The sequence below is a fragment of the Ischnura elegans genome, chromosome 1 (assembly GCF_921293095.1).
Source record: "Ischnura elegans chromosome 1, ioIscEleg1.1, whole genome shotgun sequence".
Classification (NCBI taxonomy): Eukaryota; Metazoa; Arthropoda; class Insecta; order Odonata; family Coenagrionidae; genus Ischnura; species Ischnura elegans.
Window position 1 is genome coordinate 33,723,987 of NC_060246.1, and position 14,675 is coordinate 33,738,661.

Genomic DNA, 14,675 nt, shown 5'->3' on the forward strand with positions numbered 1-14,675 from the left:
TCTTATCGAAACATTGCTACCAAGCAAATAAAATTATGGAGACAATCTTAAGTTTTATCTTACAGAGCTTTCCTGCTAATTAACATCTTCAGTCAAACTATTTTCATTCACTTTTTGGGGTTGTTCATTTAATTTTGCCATTCATCATCATTCATTCTTGAGTTCATCCTTGGTACTGAGTATTGCGAACAGAGAACATATGTGAGAGAACCGGACCAGTACCAAGAACAGAAAATATTCAAGAACTGACTCATCCTTAGCTCCAAGTAAAATAATTATAGTAGCTTTTACCTTGGCTTTCAAAAGGGCTGAGTAATTGCTGAAATGAGATAACGTCCTGCAGTGCAGCTGGAAAGCATGTTCTTCATGAAGAAAAAATCTTCGACATAGACGGCAGTAATAGCCATTCACTTGTTTTAGGAGTTTCTGACCTGCAATGATTGAATTGGTCAGCAGTTAGTACAAAGAAAACAAGAATAAACAATCAAAAACCTAGAAAGGCGAGCAAAAATTATTACAGAATGTAAAAAATTGTTCAACACTTTTCAAATCAATTTGTGTTAATTATGCAAACAGTAATTCCTTATAAAATACTAGAGAATTACATCAACAATTCATAACTCTCCTTACACATAACGTAAACAAAAATATAATATTTCACGGCATAAAGGCACACCAGATAGGGACAGCTATCAGTCTTGCTTTCTTGCACTTAAACTTCATTGAAATAGAAGTTTTTTGGATTTATCCCACAAAGAACTTCACTTGTACGCCATTATGGATATGTATATAGTTTCCTTGGCAAGAAAATACTCCCTCAAAGCTTCTACTTCATAATCAAGCGTTCATTATGTAACGACTGATTGTCACACAGCTGGGAGCTCTGCCACAGCGGCAGTGAGCATTGATGGAGTTGATGGCTTAGATAGCAGATAGCTCATTAACCCTTAACCGGTGATGCACTGTCTTGGAGACCACTGCGTTTTTAAAATTATGAATATTTTCAAAATTACGATTTTAAAATGTCTATAATTCTAGTAGCTTCACATTTTTGTATAATAAGGATCATATAATGATCATACAATATGGGGAAAATGTAGCCATTGATTCTACACTCACACTCTTAAAATTTCACGTTATCATTATTTATTTCTGTAAATTTGCAACTGAATTTGATTTGCAATCTGATAGACCTCATGTCACCAACTAGAAAAAATCACAATACATAATGCTGGAGGATACGATTAACACTAGAACTACCAATGGAGTCATTTTGACTCCTCGCGATTTTTTTGAAAAGCGTGCACTATTTTATTTTCTAGAATATTTTAATTGCTAAGCCTTATTTTGTGACAAAAATGAATAAAAGTCACGGAATTTCAGGTCAGAATCCGGAAAATTTTAGTCAGGACGGAGAAATAAAAATCGCGAGGAGGCAAAATGACTCCATCTAGTGTTAAAAAAGTAGCTAAAAAAATATGTAGTGATTTTGCGAGTACAAGGAGGCACTTTTAGATACACAACGTGGATATTTAAGTACTTGCACCCATGCCTCGCTTAGCACAATTTCGATACAGACAAAATTTGTTCCTCAGGGAAATATCGCAATGCAGTGCAGCCTGATCAAAAAATAAGGTAGAACCTCTACTACAAGGACCTTCGAAAACATGCCCTGATATTTTCATACATTGAAGAGAAATGATGCCTTAGTCAATCTGTGAAAAAATAATTGGGGGTCATCGGCCATTTAGAGCTAATAACTGGATTTGAAAATCGTGATATTCAGCTTAAAATTACATTGCTCTTCTGGCGGAACGCAGTTGTCTCTCATTTCAACATTTTATTTCACAAGATTTTCCCCGATTAGGCTACCTCATAAACAACTCATATGACGATCAAATAATCAGCGAATACAATGCATTTTTTTCAGGTTACCTTTTCGACCATTTAATGCAAATATTTATCATTGAAAAATGATGATGAGCCTCACTTCTGTTTTATAGCCGCCATATTGAAAAAAACTTGGCAACTATGCTCGAGGAGTAAACAAAAACATTGCCTCAAGTTAAGATTGCTGACGATTTGCTATACACAGAAATATGTAATTTATCAGTGCTGGTTGTTAAAGAAATTCCTACAAGCGCCCAAATTTTATTAAACATGCGAGTAATCATGACTGGAATATAATACATCTCTCGAAATTGTAGGCGTATATAAAAGTGAAAATAATAGAATTCATTGCGACAGTTTATCTGTTCTTCAGAATACTACTTCCAATTTTTTTACGTTTATTTAGAAAAACATGAATCGTTTTCAACTTGTAGAAAATAATTATTTAAATAGAGGTTCATTATCTGGTGCATTCTGTATTTCATTATCAATTTAATTGATATTAAAAGTCTAGAAAAGGTCCTCAGGTATATGCATGTACCACGAGACAAGCATATTGCAATTGGGTACCAACTATGTAGTGTTTGGAAATGCAACTTCGCGAACGTATTAATTAATCCAATATTCACCCTTGTAATTCTTTGAAAGTATAAAATAGAATAGAGTAGAGAGTACCTCTATTTTTCACTGTCCAACCAATCTACTTTGATATGTTTTCTAAAGGTCAAATTAGCATAATTTGAAAACGCAACAGTAAATACAACTATTCATGAAGTCATTGCAGGAGGATAAAAATTAGGATGTATACTTATACAATTGGTGACAGCCATAAGTGAGTCTTTAGAAGTTACAATGCCAGCCTTCCAAATTTACTGATACTTAGGTACTAGGAACAAGGATTATTTGATTATCCTGATACTAATGATTTGAATTGCATTTGGGTGATAAATGAAACATTAGTGACTAATTTTCACTAATCAACTCCTTATTAGTAGTATGGATGAGGCTATTAAATGGAAAATCTACAAAGAAATGAAAATTAAAGATATTTGTGTCAGTCATTCAACAGGGACTTCAATCTTCTTAAATCAAGGCATAAACATTTATTATTTTAACAATTATGGACACTTTATTTTGGGAAATATTGCAAAAATGTCTTAAGAAATTAAAAAACAGTAGATTATCGTATCTTTTAAGATTTGAACTTTTATTGCTACTGACGTGTTTTCATCCTCAAAAGCCAATGACAATGAGACCTAATTTAAGTAAGTTTGATGAAAGGATTTGAATTTTCATTTTTGTCTTCAATTCTATCATGTGCTAAAAACTAATACATTCATGAACCTGGATTAATATGGGATAGAGCAAATTAAATCTTAGCAAAGATAATAGATAACATTATCGACATCAAATGAATCTGAAGTTGACAATGATAAAATTGAAGATCAATCATGTTTTACAAAAAAAAACAGGGTTCCCACTCTACCTGAATAATGAAATTCACGGCTTTTTCCAGGTTTTCACGGTTATTTTTCAGGTTTTCACTGTTTTTTTCAGGTTTTCACGGTCTAAATTTCGCTAAATTCACGGTTCGTTAATATGCCAACAATAAGAAAATCACTGGCCGCATATCAACAGAAAATTAACGTACGCGACAAACGCCGTGGATTTTAACGCCGCAATGAAAAGTGATATCTGTTATGACATGATCTATCGTTTGAAAAATTCAGGGCTGACTAAAGGACTAGCCCAACCGCGCTCTTGCCTGGACGCCGAGTACCCTTCGGACCCTCTTCCGTCCGGACACCCGAGGTCCTTTTTTAATTCCTCGCCGAGAGATTGTTTTTTGAGCACGTTGCTATTACTGCACAGTAACCGAATTTCCCCCACCCCAATCTTTCTTATTTAACGGAAAATATTTTATTTAAATTGTTTATAGAATATAATAAATTGATTCTTTCTTATTTAACGGAAAATATTTTATGAAAATTGTTTATAGAACATAATAAATCGAAAAACAATTTCATACACCGTATTAGCACAAATCTAAGACGAACACGATTCTAAGACTACCCTCCTTTTTTGGAACTCCACTAGGGGAAAATGTTTTTTCCTAATGACGATACGATTATAAAATGAATGCGGAAAAACAATCAATGCTTTATTTTTTTGCTACGTTGCCTATGTCCCAGGAAACGCAGGATTTTGGCGAGTAATTAAGATATTCATTAAAGGTTTCAAACAATATTTTAGATAATAACAGGAATAGTAGCACTTTATCACGACACATAGGTCATATTGTTGATTCGACCCATATCTCTTTCAAAATTCTGAAGGAAAACGCCACCTCACTAAAAAAAATGTTTGCTCTCCACTCGGCATTTACACTGCTATTACGGATTTCAGTCTGATGTAAAAATTCTTATCCATCAAACACCATTTTCAGTACACTTATTCACGAGAGCAATGTTCATGTTGTGCCTAAAACAACCGCATTTGCCGGCACAGTGACTGGTTGTGAGATGGATGACGAACGCCAAAAATAGTCTATTACTTGAATTGTTCTTGTCTAATGAATATATTTTTAATATAATTGAGGTAGTGTGTAAAGCGTGAACAATGTTGCGTTAATCGTCAGTGGCACGCCCACCTGGATCTTCGCCTCCATATTTCTACTTGTTTTCTCCAGGTAGCTCACTTTACCCTCACCCCTACCGTCATGCGCTAGCGGACAACCCAAGGCGCTCTGCAATATTCACGTGCATCTAGCCCGGATTCTTTTCTTCGTGTTCAATTATTTTCAGTCCATCTCTTAAAGTTCTCAATAGTTTCTTCGGAGGGGCCAAGGTCCGAAGACGAATAAAATTAAACTAGTGAAAATGAAAACTGACTTTATTAAACCCACATGGAAAATACTCGGTGGTTCGAAGTCCAGCCACCCTGGAAAGTAGGGAACCACTCGTACGAGGTGAAGTTCGGAACTGATGCTATCGCGTACGGGGGTACGCAGAGCATACTGCAGAGGGCGAAGCGTGACCATATGACTGCGCCATGAAATTTTTTACCCTAAAGATACCCATTCTTTTATTCCTCATTACATCTGGTTAAGGAACTATAAATTACTGATACATGCAATGGATCACAACATGTTTTAGGTATAGTTATTTTGTTGTGATGGAAAATATGTGAACAGATTTGTTCTTAATCTTCACAGAAAATAATAGTTTTTATCGAATCTAGAATCTTAACTTGCTAACCACAGAAAAATTGCCTTCCTTTACATTTTAAAATTTTTCCCAAAACTGAGGTCTCAAAATTGGGGGGGGGGACTATATTCGGAGATATACGGTATCGGTGCAGGGGAAGAAAGTAGACTGTGACATCCATGGGCTAGTTTATAGGGGTTTGCTCCTTGACTTATAGGCAACCCTGTGAGATAGTGACTTCCTAGGTGGGCCAATATGATATCACGGCTTGTTTTGCCTGGAGTGTGTTCACCGAATAAACAGAGATTTTGCCATTAATTGGGAGTCTCACCCCAAACTTTAGCGTTCAAATCATTAAATATAGTTAGATAATGGTAAATCAAACAAAATACAGAAGCAATCGAGGAGAAAAACGGCGTTTTTGAACTTTAAAAATCCAGAACGTTTTTTCTGAATTACCCTATTTAGAGACTTTATGTTTGTGAATTTACTTTCTTTCAAAGTAAATATAAATTATTTGAGCTATCGCATGAGTTACTATGCTTACAAAGATTTTTTATATGATCTTGAAATTCCGCGGTGGTGCCAATGTTAAGATGGACGCCGTGCGCTCATATCATTCAAAGATTCATTCAAGCAAATTAGGACATGCTCAAAATTTCATTTGGGTGTGTTCCTTGAATGATGAGAGATGGGCAACATTGTGATTTCATAGGTGAGCCAAGATAACGCAGCTGCTCGTTTTCGTTCTACTGTGTTCACCGAAGGAACAGAGACTGTGTAATTAATTGGGACTCTCACCCCAAAGTTTAGCACTCAAATCATGAAATATACTTTAATAATTGTAAATTAAACAAAATATAGATGCAATTGAGGAGAAAAACGACGTTTTCATTCATTTAATATCCCAAATGTTCTTTCCCAAATTACCCACTTTAGGCAATTGATGTTTGTGAATTTATGTTATCTCAAAGTGCATATTAATTATTTGAGCTATTGCCTGGGTTACCTACTATGCTTCCTATGCTATCTAAGTTTTTATATACGATCTTAAAATTCCGAGGTGGATGCCAAAGGCAAGATGGATGCTGTGCACTCACTCACGGAAATCATTCGAGCAAAATAGAACAGGCCTGAAATTTCATACGAATGATCATTTGAATGCAGGAAATTTCCGTTATACACGGTGAATGATGGTCATTCGAATGATCTTTCAAAAGATCTTTCGCATGATCATTCACCGTGTAAAGCAGCCTTAACGCATGATTTTCCAGTACCAAAGAGCCCTCATCAAATACATTGTTTATTTTCATTCCTTCTATAAAAAAATTCTGATGATTCAGGTGTTTGAGTCTAATTTCTATTGCTATTGTAACTGTTAATCGGTTCTAGGACACTTGATGATGAAAAAATGGCTACGTTTACTATCTTCAAATTCCACTAATCCTAATCATTAAAAAAAAAACTCAAAATACAAGCCTTACCAACTGGGACATCAGGATTATATTTGAGCATCTTGTGAGGAGACTCCGCATTCTGAGGAGTTTCATTCTTATCAGCATCTCCATCATCTGCTTTTTCTTTATCTTCCCTTTCTTCTTTTGCCTTGCCTTTGTCAATTTCAACAATTTCTTCCTCTTCTTCTTCCCTGGTTCTCACAGGGATATCTTTTTCATCAAATTCATCATCTGCAAAGCAATTATTCAAATTACAGTACACATAGGTAAAGGTTTTATTCTGCAATAATTAATTAAAACACTTGATCATGCTAGAGCATTGCGATTCACATCTTAGAGACTTGGCTAACATACTTTCTCTCCTTTTTTTTGTATTTGCAACATATCATAAGAAAAGTATGGATATATTTCATACAATTTTTATAAATATGAAAATTCTGAATTTCTTCAGAACTTTGGCCAAAATCAAAATACAGCAGACTTCCGATTATTCGGCTGTGGTTTATCCACGTTGCGGATTATCCAAGGGTTCACTCTCCTTCGATGTTTTTAGCAATTTTTACAAAAATAAACTCGGACACAAAAGCACCAGGATATTGCATTTTAATGTAAGGTTACACTGGGCTTATTACAGTAAAACTTATATGTAGTGAGCCTCTTTACATCGTAAACCTCCATACTTCATACCACCCCTAAAGTCCCATCTGATTTAATGTAAATTTGTAGGCAAACCTTTATATAGTGAACCTCTTTATCTAGAAAAACCTCCACTTATCATACCAAGGAGACACTGCCAAGATGGCCTAAATACCTCCGCGAATCGTACCGAGACAACTAGAGACCATTAATGCAGCCCCGGTTACGTACATTGAATGACATTTTCAGCGATAAATGTTTTACGTTTATTATTTTTTTTATACACTTTTAATATGCTGTAATTTTCACGTTAACCATTAGTTATGGCCATTTTGTTCAATATGAGAGCATATCTAACAGTAAATTATAAAAAGGTATCCAACTATCCTAATAATTTTAAGTGACAGTTGAATTGAGAGAGATCACATTGTTTTCTCTCGAATCATGGTAAAAATCATGCAATAGCACTCGCTTTCTGTAATTATTAAATAATAAATATATGTTCACTGATGCATGCACGTTTGTTTAAACACATTAATACTATGGTTTAAAAGACAGTAGTGCCTTTCATTTCCGAAGGATATGAAAAAATGGTGCCTATCACTGAAACCTCTCTATTGTGAACCTCAATACATCTAATTGCCCAAATTTTGGTCCCCTCCATTACGATGTAAAGAGGTGTTACTGTATTAGCATTAGAATCTCCTTTGTAAAATGGGATTATTGTAGTTACTTGCTAAGAGGAATTTATCATGTTTACTAGGATGTCTGCTCTAGCATTGCAGACGACATTCTGCGGTGAGAAAAAAACTATTGATTAATTTTAGAAGAATTTTCGATGGTTAACCAATAATTAATTACGAAAAATGTTATCTATGATCTTTAGTTGTATATTTCATATCCCTAATGCGCAATTATACCCGTGGCCTCACGTATGGTTGAATACAGCCCAAGGGAACAGGAGAATTTGTCACACTCGGGCATGTTTAAGTAGTGACTAGTCAAGGTCAAACCAGAGAGGATGGGAATGGTAGAAATAAAGGCAGTGAGGGAAGGGTAAGTAGAGATAACATGAGTCATAGCCAGGCACTCGCCTGCGTAGACAATTTGCCTAAGTCCCGGTTTCCTATAACCACTGCTGCGCAATGGCATGAATGCGCACCCATTGCCCTCACGGGAGTTCCGTGTACCTTTTTTCCAAGCATTGCAGTGTGCAATCGTGCTCAGTGATCACGGATCCGAGACTTGCAGCAGTTGCATCCCAGGACACTTGTGCAAGACGCAACTACGCGTTGGGCCCTGACTGTAGTTTCCGGTGTCGCACAGTAGTTTCAAAGCATTTGTGCTAGCCACTTTTCTGAATCCATGATCTTGCACCACACGGTTTTCGGAAACCAGGTATTATACTGAGCAGTAGGAATGAGTACAATTACATTATTGATGCTAAACCAATCGAGATAGGGAAAAGAAAGCTCTTAATGATCCTGGAAAGCAATCTAAAATAACAGAAAATATGCGTAAATAATAATAGGGTAGTTTCCTTCATCAAAGAAAACGAAAGGCATTGATTGCGATTCGTTACCCACCATTAGTGTATTCAAAATATACAAATTATTTCGTTATAGAAATACCGGTTTAGACGAATGGCAATGGTCCGTTTTTATCCTCATTTGAAAAGGGCCAGATTGGCGCCCATGCGATGCCACTCCACGTGACGTCACAGGGACCTAGTTTCTAAACGAGAAGATAGGAGTTATACAACTGGCTAAGGTCGGAAAGTTTTCTTCGTTTCATAAGGTATTAATAACCCTTATTTAAGCCTAGCGCTACCAGTCAGCAGGGTACTCAGCTACCCGCTAGCAGCCTGCATCGTATCAGTGCTCAGCTTCGCCTCAAGGTCACTTCACAGGGCGGCAGCGGGAACCAGAAATACGTCGCACGGAGAGATTTCCAGACATTCATACTTGCGCGTCGCGTTTTCGCACGCTTGAAAATTTTCACTTTTCATTTAATCGCGAAAAATAGATATCGTCATTTAAAAATCTAAAAGCGTGAAATACGTACTCCAGGATTAGTAATCTTTCGATTTAGGCAATAAAAAAATAATAGGAAACCCTATTGTTTGATTTAATGAAATTTGGAAAATTACAAGAAATTTAGGTAAAAGTTTGCATTATTCGTGCCACCTCTCCCCACCATACGCCCAAACAATCGAGAGTTTGCGGTGGATGATTGATCAACATTGATCCTAACTGTCACCATCAAAATTATCCGAACTGTCACCATCAAAATTAAACTTTGTCTTTAAATGTATATTCTTCTTCACATCCTGATATTATTGAAAGTAAATGCAATGTATCAACAGTTGAACATATTTAGAAGTGTGTAGTTAATTCAAACACATTTTTCACATATCAAGAGGTTTTTTTACCCTTTCACATGTGTCAAGACAGCTAAAATTTCTCCAACCAACTGTTCGAGGAGTATTTAAAATGGCATAATAATGTCTACACGATTGAACAAAGCAGATGCCACCCCAAAGCAGACCTTTATGGTCCTGTGTATCATAAAAATTTTAACTTCTGGTTGCTTCTTCCTTCATCAATTTGCAGAGGAAGGTAATAGGTTCCAACCATAAACCAAATGTAAACTGTGTTCAAATGAAATTCCTTATCTGCGGTAGAATTGGGAGTGGTCAGAAAGAAAATGTCCACAATAATAGAACTTTCATGATAAAGACAGCGTATGTATAGCCAGAATGCAAAGACTTTTCGGTTTTACAGCATTCATAAAATAGTGGCTTACATTACGAAATAGCTCTGAGGTTTTCATTTTATTACCGTATAAGCGCGTGTAAGAGGCGCACCTTTTTTCCCAGACATTGCAGCCGAAAATGGGGGTGCGCCTCTTACACAAACTTTTATTCTCCCCCCCTCCCCTTCCCCGGTCGCAAGTCCAAGGGGAACTGAGTGGCCTTGATTTTCAGCGTGAGTCAGTCATCTGAAACCCTGGGTCAAAATCAAGCGGCAGGCAGGGGAGTTTCTCCCTTAGTGACGTATTTTTAAAATGCTCCTGTTTGAATTTCTTGCAAGCATCGCGCCGTCACGTCGGTACCTCAGAGGTGAACATACAAAAGATCGCGCGGGGTGATTCGCTCCGGAGCGCGCGCTAAATTTACAGCCGCGAGTGGGCATCCCGCGGCATTTATACTGCATATAGTAATCGGTTATCAAACGTAGAGAAACGCGTATTTTTGAAGGACATACCTGGTTAATAGTCAATATCTGACTTGCCGAGTAATTTCCATTACGCTGAGGGCCTGATTTTCCAAAAATCATCTTCGGACGCTAATATGAGGATTTTTGCAACTGGAAATTATATTGGAGTCAAAACCTGCGCTTTCAAAAATTCGAACGAGTGTGTTCATTGTTAGACTAAATTGTGGATGGAAGAAATCAGAAATGCTTATAAGTGAAGAGCGCGGAAGGAGAGGTCCAGGGGAAAGAGCGCGATCCCACCGTCTTCGAAGCAAGCAACGAAATACGGAGGGGAAGGAGCGCGCTCCCTCCCCTCCGTATCTCAAGCTACGAGGCTATGAGCGAAGGAGCACGGGAAGAACACGTCCGATCTTGCACGTGACGTAGTTGCCTTCAAAGCGAAGGGGCGAAGGCGCAGCAATGTGATATATGCAGTTAGCGTTGCCTAAGGTTTCCAGTCCGTCTCGTCTTGTTTGAGTGCGCTTATGCTACGCTTGTTTCTTCCGAAATTGTCCTGTTTGGACTATTTTGAATATTAGTAGCCTTGTTGTAACTATAAATCTTTGTGTCAATCAATTAGAGCTTAAAAAACTTAAATTCTGTCAGATATGCGTCGCGTTAGATCTCTTTCTTTTTTGAACCTCGTGCGTGTCATACAATTATTGAAAGCTATCGAGATATCTTCGGGCTCAGTAAATGACTCCCCCTTGCATTTGGCCTCCATAAACTGGGAGATCGATCAAGGTCAGTTGTGAGACGGGGTAGGGATGAAACACGTTTTCATTGTTCCCCTGTAACTTGATGTTTTCCTATTTTCCTGTGGGGTCTCGGAAAGGAAAAATAAACGGCAGAGGCATTGGCTGATGGAGGGCCGAGTGTGGTTCCGTTAAATCTACGACGTGGTTATTATCCTACGGCGCTGAGATTGCCCCGATTGTTGTCCAAGCTCTGGGGAAGGATCATGCTAAATGCCTGTCGTGTTTTGCCTTAAAATTTTCCACGGCTGCAATTTTATTGCAATACTCCTGCGAGAGCATTTAAACAAAATTGTTCGTGAGTAGGACAAGCATCGTAGAGCGACGGCGTATGCGAAGAGAGGATCGGAACTCTTTCTACTCCCTCTTATACCGCTATTACCGCCGCAGTTATCAAAATTTTCTCTTTCAATTAATATTGAAAGATTCAATTAATATTGAAAGAGGAAAATTCGATAACTGTCAAAATTCCAGGCGCACGTCTGCAACACCGCGCGATAGTATAAAAAAATGCCGCAAAATTTTTTCTTCATAGCTCCGATGCTCAAAATAGGGGTGCGCCTCTTACACGTGTGCGCCTCATACACAAGCTTATACGGTATCACATGCTGATGATTTTCCAAATTAGGTACAAATCACGTATATTACATAAATATTCCATGTTCAACTGACAAGAGTGATATTATAAAAAAATTAAATTAACGGAAACAATTAATTTTAGCTGAATTTGTCTTACCACCGAAATTCTCGGAGTTGACAAGATCTCCAAGATCAAAATCATCATCATCAGATCCCACCTTGCGACTCTCAGCAGCTTTCTGAAATATCAATATATAGAGTTAGCAAAAAAAGAAATTATCCATAGATGTTAAATGGAACTAGTTTCATAACTCACACATTAAATTATAATTACCTTGAGGTGATAAGGGGTTAACCTATGCTTATCCCACTCGACACGAGTGGCAAACTCTTTATTACAAGGTATGCACCTTGGATGCAAGAAAGCTTTCAATTTCTGGAAGAGAATCATAAGGATGAACCACATGCTTTCAAATGTCATTAAATACAATATAAAACCAATGTAAAATATTTAGATATTACATCACAGAAACAAAACATGTAAATTGTGCACATTATCATTTTTTTATAACAGCCCATTGCTTATTTTTAACATTGATTCTTTATTTCAAGATTTCATGGTTTATTTTACTGAAGTAGGTTTTTTTTCCAGCAAAATGTACCATTTTTCACACCAATGAGTTAGCAACGAATAAGGTTTTACTGTTCCTTCAATATTGATTTATTGTACGTAGAGGTAGATATAATATCTTACCTGATGGCGAACAGTTTTCCTGTGAACAAGGAGGTTTCCAAAAAACTGAAGGTCACACATCATGCAGTATTCTCGGCTTGTATTTATTTTCTTTCCTTGCCTTTTCATTCTTTCCAATTCAATCTCCCTCTGTTGCTCAGCAACCTGCATCAAGGTAGAAATGCCATGCAGTTAATAGGAAGGGACAAGAATATATTTTAAAAAACAGAAAAGCATACCACACCATACCTTAAGTTCATGCCTCATTAACTCAACTTTGATTCTATAGCTATCTTCCAGCTTAGTCATCATTAACTGATGAGCCCGGCCCTTTAGATGATTCTCAAAAGACTGAAATAAAGCATGCGAACAGTTACACCAAATATAAAAATTTCAGTATGAACTGAGCAAACAAAAATAGTTGCAACTTACATGCTCATCCCACATATGTTTCTGACAGACGTGACAAAACAGGAGAGACTGAGGAATCCCAATGAATTTTGATGCTCTTGGAGAGTCGTCACCCTTTTTGAACAGAATGCAATAGATTAGTGAAAATTTGAGAAAAGGAAAACTTCTATCACATATTTTAATGTCTGATCAGAAAAAATGAAACCACTTATAACAACATGAATGAAAACAGGAACTTCTCTGGTATATTTAGAAAAAATAATTTACCAATCAGAGCCATTTACTAGGGCAATTTCCTACATTTAATAGGACAACAAAAGGTTAGGGAATTACATATATAACTTCAGATGAGGTCATTACCCTCACTTTCTCGTCTTCTTTCTTCTGCAGTCATCATACTGCATGGGTCATACTGCATACTACATGCATACTGCCATAAATTCCCCCACCCCGGGTCTGTCTTTTAAACTGCTAGTACCTCACTCATCCCTTCTCATGCCCTAATTAAGAATACAAGGAAAATTGATAATTATAGGTGTCCTTACCATTGGTGAATTAGATTTCGTCCGTTGCAATTTAAATAACACATTCGGTTAGAGATTTAAGGCTACCACCATAAAGTCATTGGCCCAATGCAGGAAACTCTCGTTATTACGAAGTTTTTGGGACCAAAGAATCATTGGTAATGATGCCTCTTTTACTAAATATACTGAAAAAACCCACTGTATCTACAGTTCTTGTTTGTTCGCTCTTTAGGTACTGAAATAATCATCCTCTGTAATAGCCTAGGATGGTTATTTATGAAGAATGACAAAAATTTCCCACATGCAAAATAAGGCTAAGTTCATGAAAAATATACATAATAGAACTTATGCAAAAATAAATGAAATGTGACTGAAAGTTGACAATTTTTTTAGTAGGAGAGCAGATGCTAGCAGTAAAATAATACTTGTGATGCAGCAAAAATTTACAAAACTCAACTAATGTCATGTTAGCATTGGTGGGATTAGAGAATAGTCCACTTTGTGAGTATGTTATTGGGGGTAATTGAAGTAGTAATGGCAGAGATGACTCTTTTTATTGAGCTGCATTACCACTCACAGCACACTCCAAAGAGCCACTCGCACAGTGTGACTCAGCACAGCATTTCTGGGTTGTGGGGAGGGGGAAAGAGGGGAGTGGAAGAAAGGGAGGGATTTCTAAAAGAACATTTAAAATGCAACATTTCCTAGATCACAATGTGAAATATTTATTTTAAATCAATCACACATTGCATAATCACAATGCTTAACAACTGATATAACTAAGGAACCATTTCTTCTGATATGTTATATCTTTCATGGAAGACAGATAATATATATTCTGTGATAAGAGAAGATAACAATTTTAAAAATATTGTTGTATCAAAATATTCTCTCCGAAACTACATGATCATGTCAACAATTCATAATTCTTTTCCTTGATTAATCTCAGTCATTTGTTTTAGAACAAATTTTCATTTTTGTCTCTTTATTATTTCCATAAATATGTCATTGACGAAAACTTATTTACGAACATCTTCAGACATTTTTCTTTCACAATGCAAGGAAAATGCAGGAGACAGAATTACGACAAGGTGAAATCCTTCAGAGCAATTCCCAGAAATTGAATTACGAGAATCTTTCAAGCGTTGTAAAAAGGTGAGCAGTGGGCTACCTGTGAAAAGCAAAATGTGCTCCCTTTGACCAGCCGAACATGCCATGAGCCTCACA

At 36.8% G+C, this 14,675-nt stretch overlaps 1 protein-coding gene across 1 annotated transcript in view; it reads right to left on the bottom strand.

Annotated features, from left to right (window-relative positions):
• Window positions 1–14,675, bottom strand: part of LOC124158570 (zinc finger protein on ecdysone puffs) — a 38,571-nt gene that overhangs the window by 12,996 nt on the left and 10,900 nt on the right. Inside the window, exons 6-12 of the mRNA XM_046533730.1 lie at window positions 12,946–13,038; window positions 12,763–12,864; window positions 12,535–12,678; window positions 12,115–12,216; window positions 11,938–12,019; window positions 6,581–6,784; window positions 292–431 (exon numbers count right to left, since the gene is read on the bottom strand). Coding sequence (XP_046389686.1) covers window positions 292–431; window positions 6,581–6,784; window positions 11,938–12,019; window positions 12,115–12,216; window positions 12,535–12,678; window positions 12,763–12,864; window positions 12,946–13,038 — 867 coding nt within the window. The remainder of the gene's footprint in view (window positions 1–291; window positions 432–6,580; window positions 6,785–11,937; window positions 12,020–12,114; window positions 12,217–12,534; window positions 12,679–12,762; window positions 12,865–12,945; window positions 13,039–14,675) is intronic.